The sequence below is a fragment of the Pipistrellus kuhlii genome, unplaced genomic scaffold (genome assembly GCF_014108245.1).
Source record: "Pipistrellus kuhlii isolate mPipKuh1 unplaced genomic scaffold, mPipKuh1.p scaffold_m20_p_6, whole genome shotgun sequence".
NCBI classification, from domain to species: domain Eukaryota; kingdom Metazoa; phylum Chordata; class Mammalia; order Chiroptera; family Vespertilionidae; genus Pipistrellus; species Pipistrellus kuhlii.
Window position 1 is genome coordinate 16972058 of NW_023425562.1, and position 18629 is coordinate 16990686.

The following is an 18629-nucleotide window of genomic DNA, read 5'->3' on the forward strand; positions in this document are numbered from 1 at the left end:
TCACCTCTTGGTGTGACATGTCTTTGGCTGCCACGGCACATGCACCAGGCATGCTCTACAAGAATCACAGCACCCATGCAGCAGCCCCACTCACCCCTAAGGCTGCAGAGTGCCTTCTCCACTGCCGGATTCCTTTTTCACTTGACCCAGTTTTTCTAGATCAGACAGGGGTGCATATATGCATTCCTATTCCCATCCAAGGAAGCGTGGTGCCAGGAGCATCCCTAAGCCCCTTAATCCCCTGCTTTCCAGAGAGAATCATCTTTGCTAGCAGCCCCGCTGGCAAGCCTCTCTAGGCTGGGAGTGCAGAGCCTGCAACAACTTGGCTGCATGAAAGCCCCTCCCACTGTAAGACTGGGCAAGGGCCCTACTACAGCCTGCATGGAAATGCCCATCCTGCCCAATGTCCCTCCTTCCTCCCTCTACAAACTTCATTAACTCCAGTGGTCTTGATCCGGCATCTAGAAGGGTTCTGGAATCTAGAGAAGGGTTGGGCATAAATTAAATAAGAGTCCAGAGATGAAACATACTTTTGAAAGGCATATTAGGGAGAGTCAGAGAAGACTTAGCTAAAGGAACTAAGTTCTCTCTGTCTCAGGACCCCTTGCTTTTTATTAACACAATTTGTCCTAAGGCAAGGTGGAGATATACACATCAAAGGCCAGGGATTCATACACAAATCCATTGTCAGATTGGTAGAGTTACCTCTGGCTGTTCAGGTGTTTGGCTAGGAGGAGGCAATAACCTCTAGATTAAGATGCCCTGAGCTGTCTGTCAGCAAGCAATCATTTAAGGCTTCCTTTTCAGGTTTGGGGAAATGCCTTTAGCCATTCTATTAATAGATGATTCAGCCCTGCTGACATGCTGGAATTGGCTTCCGGCACTTCATGCTCCCTTTGTTCTTCCTAGGGTTCTCAAACTGGGAGGGGGCTTATTGAAGATGTACATCAGTGCCAGAGACAGTGTGCTCAGTGAATGGTCAGCCCACAGACTGAGGGGTCCTTGGTTCGATTCCGGTCAAGGGCACTGGTTGCAGGCTTGAGTCCCAGCCTTGGTCAGGGTTCATGTGAGAGGCAATCAATTGATAAGTGTCTTTCACATTGATGTTTCTCTCTCTCTCCCTTCTACGCTTTATAAAAAACAAAGGAAAAATATCCTTGAGTGAGGATTAACAAAAAGAAAAAGATGTACATCGGTAGCTTTGGGAAGTTTGCACATCTCACAAGCAGTTTCCCTGACTCTGATGCAGGGGGTTTTGGGGGACCACTGACACTTAGCCCCTGTCCCCATTTAAATTCTCCCTGTGGCTGTGAGTAGCCAGGAAATGCATTATCATTAGTGGGTGACATCGGAGGCTTGCAATCCCAGACCCATGAGGTCAGGCTCCAGGCGGTGGAGGCACTGAGAGGGCAAGCCCCACAGAAGTGGACCCACCAGGGCTGGCTGGTTGTGGCAGCAGAGGGGTGCCACCTTCCGGGGTGAGTTTGAGTGAGGCTGGCCTGAATTTCCTGCAGGCACCTGGGACGGAGTACCCCTGCTTCTTCTGTAAAAGGAATGCTCAGCGCTTCACTGACACCTTCCCTCCGAATCTGCTGTGGGTTCCCAATTACCCTCACTCAGGGCAGCTGCTTCTAGATTATTATTTCAAACACCTTCGAACCTTTCAAAGTCAAAGCCTCCTGTTGGCTGTACAGGACCCTAAGAGAAGAGCTAACTAGAGAAATAGCTGAAGAAATCCCAAAGGCTCCTGACAGGGTCTAGACAGGAAGCTATGTCTGACTGCTTCCCAGCGGCGCCTCCTCAAGAACCAGCTTCTCCCCAGGAGCACCAGCTAGTCCCAGGAGCACCAAGGGACCAGGGGGCAGAAGGAAGGGGCAGGGCAATTCCTGTCTCCCTCTAGTCTAGTGTTTCCCAAACTTTTGACATATGTGTACCCCTTCTATAATTTTTGTAACACTGAGTACCCCTCGTACTCATGAGAATGTAGAATTAGGCGCAGCTAAGCATGGTGCAGTGCATATCCCCACCAAACTCCGGTGCAACGCGTACCCCCACCAAACTCTTCCATTACCCCTGGGGGTACGTGTACCACACTTTGGGAAACACTGCAGTAGTCTGCTGAGAGGGGCCGTGGAGAATTGCAGTGTTGACTTCGTGTCTTCTCAGAGCACATGGTCTTAGAGCTCACAGGACAGTGTGTCCTGCATGGACCTGCTGCCTCCCAGCCTGCCCTGGGAGAGCCCCCCGCAGACCAGGTCTGATCACTGAAGACAGGGCCTTCCATGTCCAAATGGAGCTGAAACTATCCTCCCACAGGCTCAGCAGGAAAGCCATCGAGGGATTTCTGGGAGCCAATATCCTTACTGATTTATGAGCCCTTCTGATAAAACTGAGTCTCACCCAGCCAGCATGGTGTCAGTGGTTGAGCGCAGGGCACATGCCTGACTGGGGTAGATTGCTTATCCTCTGTGCCTCCGTGGTTTGCACGCCTGATCCCAATGGGGGTGTGCAGGAAGCAGCCGATCAATGATTCTCTCTCATCATTGATGTTTCTATTTCTCTCTCCCTATCCCTTCCTCTTTGAACTCAACAAAAATATGTATTTTTTTTTTAATGGAGCCTTTATTCCCGGGTATTCTTTAAAGATTTTTTTCTTTTAACTCTAGAAAATTCTGACTTTCACCCTATCTACTCAACTGAAACTCCTCTCTTGAATTTAGGTCGCCAGAAGCATGTTGTGGACCCCAGCGCCTTCCTGCTCAGACTCCCCACCCAGGAAGAAAGCCACTCTTTGGTTCCCCTGCCCCCACCCCCCTCCCCAGGGTCCTCTTGCTTCAGAGCCAGGCAGAAGGCACTGCACCTGCCCAGGTTCCCCTCTGCCCCCTGGCTTCTGAAACATATCAGTAACTCCCTTTGTTCTCACAAGGGGCTTGAGGGACAAGCAACCATAGGGAAGTAGCTGTAGTAGTTAACAGATATTCAGCAGGTCCTTGGTTTTCATTCAAATGCAAGAAAGAGCCAGGAGTTCACTTTCTCAACCACTGTCAAGGTCTGGCCATAATTCTGACCTAGGGGCAGCCTTGCCCCAAAGTACATCTTCCTTTAACTTTCAGAGCAGGTGTTTTCAAAGGATTTTCCACCCTCAACACTCCCAACCCCCATGTCCCCACTTCTCCTCAGCCCCAAAGCTGCAGATCCGCAGGTATTAATTATGTTAATTATAGGAAATTCCATTCCTTAAAAGACTGTTTATTTACATATCAAGGGAAACTTTCCTTAAGTCCCCTCCCCTCTGGGTGATCTGGATTTTAGTCTTCCTCTGACAGTCTCAGCCTCCAACTCCGACTGGAAAATAAAATCAGAGACAGCCTTTATTTACAGCCCGCCCACACAGAAGTGACCTTCCTTCCGCAGGCCACCTGGCTTGCCTCTGTAATTTTTAGGATCAAACTTCAGCCCCTGACACACTACTGTACACACAACATGGTGAGTCTAAATGCATTACGCTAAGGGAAGCAATTAGATTCAAAAAGCTTCCTGGGGTGATTGCATTTACATGACATTATAAACAGGGCAAAACTGGAGTGACGAGAAGGGGATGTGGAATTGTTGGAGATGACAAAACTGTACCCTAAAAAGGGCAAATTTTATTGTATGTAAATTATACCGCAACACACCTGACCTTTTAAAAGTGACTTCCATTTGCCAATCCTTTTTGGAACAAGGCAAGGTATCAATGGGTGTCAACTGCTGTGAATTTCCCACCCACCTTTGAACGTGGCACCTGGAACTCTCTGGAAAGTCAAGCATGTCCAAGAAGAGGGTCAGTGGTCCCTGCAAAATGCCTGGGGTTTAGAACACAGGAGACATTCCTTGTTTATTCGTTAATTTATTCATTCACTCGCTCATTCAACAGTGTTTATTGAACACTTCCTAAGAGGCAGACTTGGGACTAGGCAATTTGGACATGACTGTGAACCTATACCAGCTGCTTCCTGTGAGAGGCATAGAGTCTAGGGGACTGGAAAGTGGGCAACGTCATAGAAGTAAAGAAACAGTAGCAAACAGGACCCATGGAGCTCCCAGAGGGGCATCCAATCTCATCCCAGAGAACTAGGAAGCTCCTGAGAGGAAGCCGGCCTTAGTGTGCATCAGCCAGGTTGACAGCAGGTGTGAGGACCTCCATCTGTAGGATGCACACGTGTAAATGCCAAAAGGAGAGAGAAAGAGGGGTACATCCAAAAACTGTAAGGAGTTCATGTCGGTGAGAGCTTTGAGGCCAGAGAATGGCTTTGTTGTAGTCATTTCCCGTTGGGGGGCGGGGCTGGGGGGGATGTCTCTTTTCCTTTTTGTTCCACTAGTTTGAGGCCCTACCCTGAAAAAAGTTGTGCCACAGAGGAGAGGAAACTGCTGTCCTAATGCAGGGCTCTCAGAGGCTTTAAACAATAAATCTTTGCTCAACAAATGAAAAGATTTCAGATTAACTGATCAAAAGCTCCTGGGTACTTGGGCTTCTGAACTTTGCATACGTTTTAACATGGATCTCTGATATACTTTCTGCATCAGTAAAAAGGCAAATTCAAATGCCAAACGGAGGATTACAGCAACAACCAAGATCATCCCTAGAACCTCACGTTAGAGCCCCTCGATTGGAATTGTCTCACCTTGAATCCCAAACTGTCTATTTTCTCACTGTAGAGAGATTGCTCAGTTGATCCAAATGGACATTTCCCGGGTTTCATTGTTGGGCCAGCTTTCTGAATTATATAGAGAATAACTTCCAAATTGCTTGGCTATGTTTTCTTTTCTGTGCTAAAACACCTAGGCCAGTGGTTGGCAAACTCATTAGTCAACAGAGCCAAATATCAACAGTACAACAATTGAAATTTCTTTAGAGAGCCAAATTATTTAAACTTAAACTTCTTCTAATGCCACTTCTTCAAAATAGACTCACCCAGGCCCTGGTATTTTGTGGAAGATCCACACTCAAGGGGCCAAAGAGCCGCATGTGGCTTGCGTGCCGCAGTTTGCCGATCACTGACGTAGGCCATCACTGTATCTTGTGGGGAGGGATTCCAGCCCAGATCTGAAGTCACTGAGCAATGGCTGAAGTCAGCTAGCACATCTATCCCTCCAGAAGGCACTGTGTAGAACTCCCAGAATCCTCGGAGCAAACGGTGTGTCCACTTTGCCATTAGGTCTGCTGTCATATGTCCTTGGCCTGCATCCATGATGAAGATAGCCTTATTCGTTTTCATCAGGGTCTTGGCTCTGGAGTCATAGCTGCATTAATTCTAACCATTAACGCCAAAGCAACTGGCTTGATTCCAGATGTATGTCTGTGTCTGAGATTCAGCCGCTGGGTAAATGAAATTCCAGTGTCTCATCACTATTTTGTTGATGGCGATAATGAACTGGAGTATGGCTCTTACTTATCCATCTTCTTACTAGACGAGGTCAGATTTGTTTTGCATACTTGCATCAAGCTGGGGCAGGATATCATTTCTCCTAAAATACTGATATCCTGAATCCCTTTCTACAGAGGAGAATGCCAGGGCCTCCTGAGACCCTCCCCCACCAAAACCTTTGAAACCCACAAAGAAGCCTGAATCCCTACAGTCAGACTTCTGTTCAGTAATACTTCTTCCAGATCCACAGGAAAGGATCAAGGGTGAAGGAATCCTGAAAGGAGTCCTGTCTCCAGGTGAAGATAAATGAGAAGAGGTGTGGGAGAGAGGGAATCTGCATGACAGATGGATGAAACAGGATTCTGTCTTCCAGGGTTATCTGTCAGAAGGCTTGGTAACGAAGTGGTACCGCTCACCACGCCTGCTCCTCTCCCCTAACAACTACACCAAAGCCATCGACATGTGGGCGGCCGGCTGCATCCTGGCCGAGATGCTCACGGGGAGAATGCTCTTTGCAGGTAAGCAGCTAACCACTCACCTTCTTTCTCCTCTGGTGTCGTTCTAGACAAAGGGAACTGGGTGCACAAGACATGATAGCCTTTCTCTTTGAAGTAACCTCTGTGACTTTTATGGCATTGCTTGGAGGCACCTTTCTGTCAGTCCAGGCACAATGCTAGAGACACTAAAAGTAATCTTTTAGGACAGAACTTTCACGATCAAGTAACCACTTGTATTCCAATACCTTGAGGTTGACCGTTGAAAACACCCACCCTACATTTCCAGCCCCTTCCTTCTCTCTCCCTGCCATTCGAAACAGTCGGTCTGAAGTGCCCATTTGGAGAGGGGTCCCCACCAGGAGTTCCCAGAGTCCCTGAACTGACCCTGAACTGAGCCCATTGAGGGAGAGGCCAAGGGAATGCCTTGAGGGCAGACCCTGATGCTGGAGGCCCTTTCTGGGCTGGCCTTCACAGCATTCGCATGTAGTAGTACCACAAGGGGCGTATGGGGACACACGAAGAGCCCATCCTGAGCCACCAGCTGCTGGCAGACTGGGATCCATGGGAACAGGGGGGAGGAGGAGGGAGTACGGAGAGGCCCTCTGAGCAGCTGGATGAGTCAGGGGGCTCCTTGAGGAAAGCGAGGCTTGGTAGAGGCAGTGGAAAGGCTACTCACACAAAGGCAGAAGACGGACGGAATGAAGGTAAGAGTGAAACAGAAACTCAACGCACCTTCTACCAGACAACTCTGAGCCTGAAGGTCAGAGCGGGGTAGTAAGGAGGCAGACTTGTCCATCCCAGCAGTGCCAGAGCTCGAACACAGGCTCGGTGTTGTCTGGGGGTAGAATAGAAGGTGCGCTGAGTTTCTGAGGTGATAAAGATTGATGCTTTTACAGATGAGAGAGGTATTCGTTCCCAACATCCAGCATGATGCCTGGCAGGGAGACGGTGCTCAATAAACAATTACTTGTCAAATGAATGAGTCCCTGCCTCCATCCTGGTCCATGCACTGGGCGTAGCCTGCCTTCCTCCCTCTGCCCAAAGGAGCACAGAAGCAGTGTGCTCAGGACACATTCCTCTCCTCATTGGAATCCTCCTCATTGGAAACCAAGGGGTCAGGCTCATTCCCGGCCTTGAAATCACTTGCTTGCCTAGCCCGGTAAAGAACATGCAGAGAGGCCAATGGGAAGGGGCCCTTGGAAAGCCTCGAGCCAGGCTGTTCTCGTCACTTTGGTGCTGGCTGCCAGTCTTAACCAGACTGCTCATCCCAGAGGCAGAGGCACTTGACAAAGCCAGACTCAGAGACAGTAAGCCATTGCTCCTAGTCACACAGCAAGTTAGCGGCAGGAGGAAGACCAGAGCCAGGGCCCTGGGTCCCAGCCAAGGCTGACCCCTGCCCTGTGTGGCCCCTCCCAGGCCTCCTGTTACTGCTGTGGGGCGTCCACACACCCAGTCCCTTAGGCAGCACACTGATCCACTTGGCATTTGTCTCCCCAGGGGCTCACGAGCTGGAGCAAATGCAGCTCATCCTGGAGACCATCCCTGTGATCCGGGAGGAGGACAAGGACGAGCTGCTCAAGGTGATGCCCTCCTTCGTCAGCAGCACCTGGGAGGTGAAGAGGCCCCTGCGCAAGCTGCTCCCCGAAGTGAACAGTGAAGGTACCTGCGCCCACAGCCAGGCCCGCATCTGCGGGCTGTGCTCTGCGTCCCTTGGGGGCGGGCCAGGTAGTGTCCTTCCAGAAGGACCAAGCAGAGTCCTTAGCATAGAAATGAGGGCCCCTGGCAGCCAGCATTTGCTGTGGCTACTTCCAGATGATTAGCCCCTGGAATGTGGCCAGCGGGCAACCTCAATATTAGGGGTCCTCCATATTCCACCCCTGATTTGCCTCCTTTTCTTTCTTGTCTTTCTCACTTGCTTCCTCCTTCTCCCCCTTTACCTTTTCCTCCTTGGAAGGTATGGTGTGGTGCTGAGAACATGGGCTTTATCAGCTTGAGACCAAAGCCAGGCTCAATTCCTAGTTCCCCAGTGAATGTTGAGCTGTTGGGCCTTGGACAAGTTTCTTAACTTCTCTGCATCTCTGTTTCCTTAACTATAAAATGGGCACGTAGGGTCGTTATGACGGGTAAGTAAATAGGACCTGTAAGGCCCTGGGCATAAGGGGTTCCTCTGTCATCTTAGATGTTACATTATCATTGGGCCTCAGACCTGTCAGAGGCTTCCTGAGGAAGCTTCTACAGCCGATTGTGAGAGAGACCAAAATTCTCAAGGCTCAAATAAGATTTAATCATTACTTAAGAAAAAAGAAATTAAGAAGTTTATTTCTCACCCTAGCCAGTGTTGCTTAGTGGTCAGAACATCTGTCCTGGGCTGAAGGTGCTGGGCTTCTTGTCCCAGCATTACGAAGCATTCAGTATTCTGGAGAAAGGGGCTGATGCTAGATTCAAGAAGGAGTCTGGAGACAAAAGATAATTTTGAAAGGCATTGGGGGGGAGAGGGGGTGGTCAAAGGATCTTCAGCTAAAGGAACTGAAGACTACTCCTTGTCTAAGGACCTGTGCTTTTATTAACACAATTTGTCCTAAGGCAAGGTGGAGATATACACTTCAAAGGGTAAGGGTTCAAAGGGTAAGGTACAGAAGCATTGTCAGTTTAGGGAATAGCCTACAGCTGTTCAGGTGTTTGGCCAACAGGAGGCAATAAAATGCCCTGAGCTGTCTGGCAGCAGACGATTATCCTATTCAGGTTTTGGGGGACGTGCCCTTTAGCTGTTCCAACAGGTAAACTACATGTGTGGCTCAGCCCTTGTTGAGCCCCCAAGCTTCACCAAGCTTTTGGAGAAACCCTTATAATTATTACATGCTGGAATTGGTTCCCGGCATGAAGGGTCATGGGATTGATTCCCAGTCAAGGGCAGGTACCTAGGTTGCAGATTCATCTCTCAGCCCTAGTCAGGGCATGTGCAGGAGGCAACCACTCAATGTGACTCTCTCAAGTTGATGTTTCTCATGCTCTCGGCCCTTCCTTCCACTCTTCTCTAAAAAAATCAATAGAAAAAATACCCATGGGTGAGGAGTAACACAAAAAAGTTAATTTCTCTCTTATATAATAATCCAAAACAAAACCAGGCAGTCCAAGGCCAGCATGGTGGACCTGCTCTACAGCTGTCCAGGGGCCCAGGGACCTTCTGTCTTGTTCTGCAAAGACTTTTGCAGGACAACTGGGAGGTGGGCCAGTGTGAGGCAGGTGGAGAGGGGCTTACATGGGGCATGACTGCCACCTTGAAGCGTGAGAGGGGCAGGTGTGGGGAAGAGAGAACAGCTGAGATGGGGGACCACAGAGGGCGGAGCTAGGCTCAGGAGTGGAAGGTAAAGGGACAGATGCAGGTTAGACAGAGAAAGGGTTTTTTAATATCAGGAGTGTCTGGGCACCTGTGAGAAGACCTAGAGAGGAAAGAGGAGATGCTTGCTAATCAGTGGAGTGGCCTTCAGGCAGGCACTGTCCGACTTCAGGGTTTGCTGGGTCTTTCTTAATAATGACAACAATGGTGATGGTGCCTGAAAGCGTTCACTCTCCATTTCCGTGTCAAAAGGTCCAGTGTCATAGGGTGGGGCTGAGGGAGGGTCAGAGGCCCAAAGAGGGGAAGGCTTGCCCAGCCTGGAGCCCAGTGGCAGTGCCCCACCTTTCCCAGTCCTGGGCACCCGGGAGGCCAATCCTCTTTCAGGTCCGAAGCCCTGGCCCAGAAGCAACCTCTGAGCCCCAGAGCACTGGGGGTAATCAGAGTTGCTGCTGCTTCGATGGCCAGCAGTGCACACCCAGAACACCCTGAAACCCTAATTTAGTGTCATGCCGGATGGCAAATGACTACTGACTGCTCAAAGCTTCCCTCCCCATCCCAGGTTCCAGATGCCAGGACCTCCCCTTGGTCCAGCCACTAGAGGGGTCCTTAGCCGGGTGGTGAAATATCCTGATGATCACAGCCCTCCCCCATCCGACCACACCTTCCCCGCTGGCCAGGCCGCCTCCCATCGCTTACACAGCGCCAGCTTCTCACCCTCGCCTTGTCAGCCCACATCCATTTTCTCCCCCGTCTTCGAGTTTCAATTCAATTCCACAGACATGAACCGAGTGCCTCCTCACAGTCCTTCTGGAGCAGAGTACAGGCAATCACATTACTCACGGTTCCGTCCGTATTTGCCAATTTGCCCGCCCGCTGATATTCATTTTCAATCCCCCAAATCAAATCCCATCTCGCTATCACTGCTGTTCACTGGCATGGGCGGACAGAACAGCCAGAAATCCGAGGGGCTCCACGTGCACATGCCCACGGAGGCCGCGCCTGGGTCTGGTGCAGCCTCACTCTACAAACAAGTATCCTTTCCGGGGCCTCTGTAATGCCACCTGTGTATGTTAACACTTCTAAAAACACAGGTTTGTTTTTATTGATTTCAGAGAGGAAGATACAGGCTGCCTTTATTTGTGAGACCTCCCAGGGCAACATATGGTGGGAGGCCCGCTGGATATCAACTAGAAGCTCTAGCCTGTCAGGCCCTGTCCCACCTGCCTCACCTTTGTCACCTTCGTCACCTTCCTCTTGGGGGCTGTTTACTGCTGGAAGCAGGCTCCCAGCCACCCCAGCAGCACTCACCCCAACACTGGGAGCAGGTGGAGAGATCCCCCAGAAGTATCTCTCCATGCTGGGGTATCCATGCCCCGTTGCTAGTTTGGACGGGCTACTGAGTTGTCCACATGGATGGTTGGCATCAAGCGTTGCCAGCTAATGGAGATTAAGGCAAACTCTCTTCTGCTGACCCCTGTCCCTGAGTGAAGCACCTTGCAAGTCCCACGCTGTCTCCTGGGGGACCCAGTGGAAATGAGCACCAGGTGCCCACAGGGGAACCTGCTCATAGATACACCCTCTGCTGGCTTCTTCCCCCTGCCCTGCCCAGTACACTTCGGGGCTCCCCGCCAGGTACCGACTTATACCTCAATTCTTGTCTCTGGAGAAATCAACCTTACGCAGAGTTTAGCCCTGGGCCTCCTGTCACCAGCCATGGCCTTAAGCATGCCCCTTTCCCCCTCTGGGCCTCTCTTACTTAGATTTGTGGGTCCAAAAGCAGCATCAGCCCCAAATTTGTCGCTGGATTGTGGTGAGGATCATGAGAAAGAAAATGACTAAAAACCTTTTCACAAACGGAAAAGTACACAGGACCATCGCCACGCTGCGGGGTCTCCTTCTCAGGGCGGCAGCAGCAACCAATGATGACCTTCCTGTCCGGCTTTGCTCCACAGCCATCGACTTTCTGGAGAAGATCCTGACCTTTAACCCCATGGATCGTCTCACCGCCGAGATGGGGCTGCAGCACCCCTACATGAGCCCGTACTCGTGCCCCGAGGACGAGCCCATCTCCCAGCACCCCTTCCGCATCGAGGATGAAATCGACGACATCCTGCTGATGGCCGCCAGCCAGAGCCAGCTCTCCACCTGGGACAGGTGTGGTGCCAGGCGCGTCCAGCCCTGGAGTCTGGAGCCCCCGTCCCAGTCCTCCCATTGCTATTTGCCTCTGATTCCGTGTGACCTCCCCCTGTGTCTCCCACATTGTATAGTCCTGGGGTGCTTTCCCCAACTTCCCTGTCCGCCTTGCCCTCTCCCATGCCCTGGCACTCAGTACAGGAGCAGCTTGTCTGACATGTGGCCCAGGGCTCTTCCCTTGGCACCACCTGCTTTCCTCCCCCCTCACCTCCCAGGCTCAGTACAGTGTTCTGCTAGCGTTGAATGAGGGCCGCCTGCAGGAGCTGCCTTCTGGTGGGCTGGGAATTTGCCCTGGAAACGTAAACGGCAGCCACGCAAGGCAGGAGAACAGTGTGGATTTACCGCCACACAGCACACCCCTGTGTTCACCTCCTCTGTGCCCCTGCAGAGTGCCATTAGGCAGGGTACCATTCCTGGCATTGCCCATTGGCACAGGAGGAAGCTACAGAGCAGAGAGGATAGAGATTGGCTGGCATCATGTCACACAGCTGATATTTGGCCCACCTGGGTTTCTCCCCAATCTGCATCCCTGTCAGACACTGCTAAGCCAGTGGTCGGCAAACTCATTAGTCAACAGAGCCAAATATCAACAGTACAACGATTGAAATTTCTTTTGAGAGCCAAATTTTAAAAACTTAAACTATATAGGTAGGTACATTGTTATTAACTTAATTAGGGTACTCCTTCAATGGCACTGAATGTGTGTGCCCATGCGTGGTATTTTGTGGAAGAGCCACACTCAAGGGGCCAAAGAGCCGCATGTGGCTCGTGAGCCACTGTTTGCCGACCACTGTGCTAAGCAATCACAGGACTCTTTCCTGCTAAACTGGGCTGGGGATCAGAATCCTCTCCACACAGTGTGTGCCCTGACGTCACTACCAACGAGTCAGAGTTGGATAGAAGTTTCTTTGTAAGGGAGATACTTTCAAAAACAGGTACTTTGAGCAGTCTCCATGGAGGTAAGGCATCTATGATCTCCTGGGTCCTGTCCTGGTCTGGTGGTCTTAGACCACGCAGCTAACCACGTGGGCATCACCATCTGCATCCCTGGGAGCCACAGCTGATCGCTGCTCAATCCCGGACTAAAGTTGAGGGCTTCGCAGCGAGGACTCCGAGGGCCCCGAGTGGGAGCCCCACTGTGGTGGGAGTGTGACAGCAGTTACATGCGTGACAGAGGAGCAATTCCTCCTCTTCAGGTATATGACAGTGGATGGGTTTCAGATGAAGGAGGCAGCAAGGGAAGGCCATGCCCCATTGCTAGTTTGGACAGGTTACTGGGTTGCCCAGGTGGATGGTTGGCATCGAGCGCTGCCAGCAAATGGAGATGAAGGCAAACTCTCTTCTGCTGACCCCTGTGCATGGCCTGCCCTTGACTATGGTCCCTGCAGCCCCCCAGCCCCCTCAGGGCCACAGTATTTAGGAACTTACTGGAAAGTTAGCTCATGAGGACGGGGATTGTGCTGTTTTGTTCACTGCTGTGTCTGGCAATGCCTAGAACAGGGCCTAGAACAGAGGAGGTGCTCAGGAACTGTGTGTAGGGTATTGAATGGGTACCAAGAACACCAGGGGACCCGAAACCGGTTTGGCTCAGTGGATAGAGCATCGGCCTGCAGACTGAAAGGTCCCAGGTTGGATTCCGGACAAGGGCATGTACCTTGGTTGCGGGCACATCCCCAGTAGAGGGTGTGCAAGAGGCAGCTGATCGATGATTCTCTCTCTCATCGATGTTTCTAACTCTCTATCCCTCTCTCTTCCTCTCTGTAAAAAATCAATAAAATATATATTTTTTTAAAAAAGAAAGAATACCAGGGGTAAGATAACAGTCCCTCACCCACAGCCCTGGCCCCTCGCCATTGCCTTGTCCCACCCCCCTCCCAGCTTGCAGCGAGGTGGGAACGGGAGCTGGAGGGATGGGCCAGGGACCCAATGCCCGGTCCGTCTGCACCCTTTGCAGGTACCCCGTGAGCCTGTCATCCGACCTGGAGTGGCGGCCCGACCGGGGCCAGGACGCGAGCGAGGTGCAGCGGGACCCGCGCGCGGGCTCGGCGCCGGCGGAGGACGTGCAGGTGGACCCGCGCAAGGACTCGCAGGGCAGCTCGGAGCGCTTCCTGGAGCAGTCGCACTCGTCCCTGGAGCGCTCCTGCGACTACAAGGTGGGCTCGCCGTCCTACCTGGACAAGCTGCTGTGGCGCGACAGCAAGCCGCACCACTACTCGGAGCCCAAGCTCATCCTGGACCTGTCGCACTGGAAGCAGACAGCCGGCGCGCCCCCCGCCCCTGGGGCCGCTCCCGGGGCCGCGGGGGCCGGGGCCGCTGGGGCGCGCCGCGAGGAGGACGAGCCGGCCAGCCTCTTCCTGGAGATCGCGCAGTGGGTGCAGAGCACGCAGGCCGGCCAGGAGCCCGCCAGCCCGCCCCGCGAGGGGCCCGAGCGCCGCCCGCCCGCCTCTCCGCCCGGCCGCCCGGCCACCGTGGACGGCGGCGGCGCCAGCCCCCAGTTCGACCTGGACGTGTTCATCTCCCGCGCCCTGAAGCTCTGCACCAAGCCTGAGGACCTGCCGGACAGCAAGCTGGGTGACCTCAATGGCACCACGTGCATCCCCGAGTGCCCTGCAGACCTCGTGCAGGCAGACCCCTTCTCCAAAGAACGGTGGTGAGGCCGCAGGGGGGCGCTCCATGCCCCTGCACCCCCCGCGGGAGGCCACCCAGGGCAGGCGGGCCTGGCGGGAGGAGGCGGCCCCTCCACCCCCTGGGGGTTAGCAGGACACAGGAAGGATCCGAGGAGAGCGCGAGGAATGTCCGGTCCGTTTCTTAAACTGCCTTAATAACTAGCCTTTAACCTCTGGGAGCGGGTTGAAACAGGAGCCTAGTTTGGGGGTTGATCACTTTCCCAGCGAAGAGGAGGTCCTGTGAGTCTTAGGAAGCAGCTTGCAGGCCCCACCCGGGTGGAGAGAGGCCTCAGAACCTGGCAGGCTGGTGCAGACACCCACCGGCCCAACCAACTGACAGACACGGAAGGACAGTGAGAACGAGAGAATCAGTGTCCAGCCAGGGTCCAAGGGTCCCAGTGTCCTGGCCCCAGGCCAGTGTCTGTCAGTCCACTACACAATGTCTTCCTCCGCTGGGGTCCCGCTAGCTTTTCAGCCAGAAACATTAGTGCAAGATGCGCCTTCCCTGCCCATCACCATGTTCTTTTCTTCCGAGCGATGTGTCTTGTATTCCAACATTGGGAACTGGGCCAGTTTCTTTCCCCGAATCAAGCATATTATTCCGGTGCCTCAAATACATGCTTTTCATTGGCCAGGACCCTGTATTTGCCTCACTCCTGAAGGACCTGAAGTCCTTATTTAGATCAGATCAGTGTGGGTCTGTGGGTAACAGCACCCATTCTCCCAGGCCTGGGCATGCACTTCTCCCAGAACTCCCCGTGCGCTTCCCTGACAGGTGTGCAAACACAGACACAGCCCTTGTTCCCAAGGGCTGTCACATGAGTGAGTGTGAAGATAGCATTTCCATGGATCCCTCCAAGGCCCTCCACCCCCACCCCCAATGAGGGGCTCACCATAGAGCAAATGTTAGGAGAGAAGATTTCTGATTAATGCATCCCTATCAGGCTCCGTTCATACTGCCCTTGGTTCTATATTTAACCCCTGCAAAGAGCAGGCCCTGAAGAAGTGCATTGGAGAGCGAGTGGCCTGGGGTCAAGGAATCCAGGAGGTAGCAATGTGTGAAAGGTGGGGGTGCCACCGTGAGGACCCTCGGGGGTCAGGCAGAGGTATCGCCACCTAGTTCAGGCCAGGATGAGTTTGGAACTTGCAAACCCAGAGGTGCCCTCGCACCCGGAGCCTGGGGTGATGGTGTGTGGGCACAGCAGACTCTCTGCAGACGTATCGTGCCGTTTCCATCACTGGTGTCCAGCTCCACCCCTCCCCCACCCCAACACGCAGGAAGACGCCCACAGGAAGTCCGGACACTCTAAATGGAAGGTCTCCCCGTCTTGGTCTTGGCTGTGTTCACCCTCACCTTAACAGCACCTTAAATCTAATCTGCTAAGTAGGATTTGTACATTGAAACATTCAACATACTAGAAACTTATATTTAAAGACAGAATTAATCACATTGACCGATTTTTAAATGGAAAATATGTACATATGAAGTATTCGGTTTTTTGTGTTTTTATTTTAAAGATAAGGAAATGTACACTGCTCCTCATGTGCCATTTGTCCTCAGAGGGCGGCTTTACATTTTTGGTAAAGGAACAAGCTGCTGACCCTGACCAGAAGTTCATATATAATTGTTATTACAGAGGAATTGTTATTACTATTCAAGTTTTAAAAAAATCTATTAAACATTATTAAACTTGATCAGGATGGGCCAAATAAAGTTATATTGGAACATGAATTCATTTGTTCGTCTGCATATTATCTTATTCATTCATGTATGTTATCTAATCTTGTCTTTAGCTGTGGGTGATCCATCGAGCCTGGCTGGTTCTCCCTGCACCTGTGAAGGCTGGTGTCTAGGGGGATTGCAGTTGGAGGAGAGATGAGAACCTACACAGATTGATAATCAGGAAAGCGATTCCAGAATCACCTGGGTTTGGCCTGGTATTTATAGGGGAGATTTTAAATGAAATCTAGGAGCCAATTCCAAACCTTTTGACCAAGACTCATCTTTTCCTCCAGTGACGAAAAGGTGCCAACATCTTAAGATCTGGGGGAGTCAGCCACCCAGAAATACCAGCCTGAGCCACACCTCAGAGGCCCGAGTTTCCACCCATCTGAAGTTCACCCTTTTGTAATACCTGTGTCAAAGCACTAGCCCAAACTTCGTTTCTTATTCCACAAGTATAAGTGAAGACAGTAGAGATGGTTTTAATAATTGGTTTCTGTTTATTTTGATTTCCCTGAAAGACCTTTTGATTAAAGGAATTTTCTACTGTTGACATGCATCTGAGCCAAGAGGAGCATCCTGTTAAGCCAATTGGGACTCTTTCCAAAGTGTCAGTGGAGAGTAACTACCTCCCAGCTGGGCAGATGCAAATGAAGAGAGTGGCCCTGAGCCAGGGCAGAGTTCTGGTTGACATTTTGTATTTGAGAAGTCTGGAGGCCTGGAGCCGCTAGAATGTAGAAAATGGGATTTGAGGCAGAAGGAATTGAGAATCTCTAATACCAAACAGCACTAAAAAGTGTCCCCTCCTGCCCAGCTAGCATGGGTCAGTGGTTGAGCTTCAACCTATGAACCAGGAAGTCATGGTTAGATTCCTGGCCATGGCAGGGCACATACCCAGGTTGCAGGCTCAATCCCCATTGTGGGGATGTAGGAGGTAGCTGATCAATGATTCTCTCTCATCATTGATGTTTCTATCTTTCTCTTTTTCTCCCTTCATCTCTTAAATCAATTTTAAAAATTTTAATGTATCCCTTCGCACAGGAATTGCACAAGAACATACTCAATTCTCCCAGCAGCAATATGTGACATGTGGTAAGTACTATCAACCAGGGAACCTCACCTGAGCACTGAGGTTCAGGTGTCCCAAGTTTTTATTGGAGATTGTTCGTGTAGGGCTCTGTGACTGATGTGAGTTACTCAGTCTCCAGTCCCTCAGAGATCAAACTGATGCAGCAGGGCCCAGGGCCTCCAACTTGCAAACACACTCTTACAAGCAGGATATTACAAGGGCTCAGAGGTTATCGTCCGGGAGCGAGTAAAGGCAGAACTAAATATTTGCCTTCCTTTAGAGCAGGAGTGGGAAACCTTTTTTCTGCCAAGGGCCATTTGGATATTTATAACACCATTTGTGGGCCATACAGCATTATCAATTTAAAAATTAGCCTGCTACATTTGGTCAAACATTCAATTAACTCACCCCTAATGCCTTGGCAAGAGCAGACCAAATGGTTTCTTGGACCCCTGCTTTAGAATATACAAGGTTTGAGAAACTAGGGTCTGCTCAGTTAACCTCTACTGACTTTGGATACAGCTGTCTCCTGTACTTCTAAAGCTGTGTGAGAGTGTGTCTCATGTGAACATTACAGCAAAGCTGAGGCAACACAGCTCCCTTGTTTGGTAGAATATACCTACATATCTTTAAGAGTATGCAGCATTATTAAAATATAATAAGCCCTAACCGGTTTTGCTCAGTGATTAGAGTATAGGCCTGCAGACTGAAGGATCCTCGTTTTGATTCCCGTCAAGGGAGGGCACATACCTCAGTTACAGGCTTGAGCCCTGATTGAGGCACATGCAGGAGGCAACAAATTGCTGTGTCTCTCTCACATCAATGTGTGAGTGTGTTTTCTCTCTCCCCCTCCCTTCTACTTTCTCTGAAAACCAATGGAAAAAATATCCTCGGGTGAGGGTTAACAAATAATATCATAATAGTAATAACATGCATGCAGATGCAGGTGCTAGGCAATCTAACACCTGAGATGCCTTTCCTTATTGAATCATGGCTGCTCGTGGAAGCCAAGCTTGTCAGCAGATTTGCAAGCTAGCTCCCCGCTCATTCTGTCATGGTTATTACCATGGGGGGCAATAATGGCACATGCATGATGGATTGCTTTAGGAAGCTTCATTCCCACCTGCCTCCGAGCTGTCCTGAACGCCAAGCTGAGGGCTTCAGAGTTCTGTGGCCGAGGGAGCTCTCTGGCGGTGCAGCTCCCTGAGGGATGGCCACTCGAACCAGGAGGTAAGACTGAGACCTGAGGGGGTCAACCTCAGGCTGAGCCATACCTTGCCCCAACCCTCGGAAGATGGTTCTCTGGGGGCTCTGGAGGTGAGAAGGAAGGAAGAGATCAGATCCTCACTTAGGGGCTCCAACCAGTTTTGATTAGAAGGTGAAAAGGTTAATTTTATGTGCCAACTCAATTGGGCCATGGTGCCTGAATATTTAGTCAAATATTATTCTGCATGTTTCTGTGAGACTGCCTTTGTATGAGATGAACATTGAAAGCAGATTGCCTTCCATAATATGGGGGGGGGGGGGCTCATCCCATCAGTTGAAGTCCTGAATAGAACAAAAAAGACTGACCTCCCCTGAGCAAGAAGGAATTCTGCCAGCTGACGACCTTCGGACTTCAACTGCAATATCAGCTCTTCCCTCCCATTCTACAGGTTTCAAGTTTGCCAGCCTCCATAATTGTGTGAGTCAATTCTTTAACTAAATCTCTCTCACCCTGGCCGGTGCTGCTCAAT

At 51.1% G+C, this 18629-nt stretch overlaps 1 protein-coding gene across 1 annotated transcript in view; it reads left to right on the top strand.

Moving 5' to 3' along the window:
• Positions 1 to 14354, top strand: part of MAPK4 (mitogen-activated protein kinase 4) — a 111582-nt gene extending 97228 nt beyond the window's left edge. Inside the window, exons 3-6 of the mRNA XM_036418869.2 lie at positions 5782 to 5926; positions 7403 to 7564; positions 11195 to 11396; positions 13390 to 14354. Coding sequence (XP_036274762.1) covers positions 5782 to 5926; positions 7403 to 7564; positions 11195 to 11396; positions 13390 to 14089 — 1209 coding nt within the window. The 3' untranslated portion in view covers positions 14090 to 14354. The remainder of the gene's footprint in view (positions 1 to 5781; positions 5927 to 7402; positions 7565 to 11194; positions 11397 to 13389) is intronic.
• The last annotated feature ends 4275 nt before the right edge of the window (positions 14355 to 18629 follow it).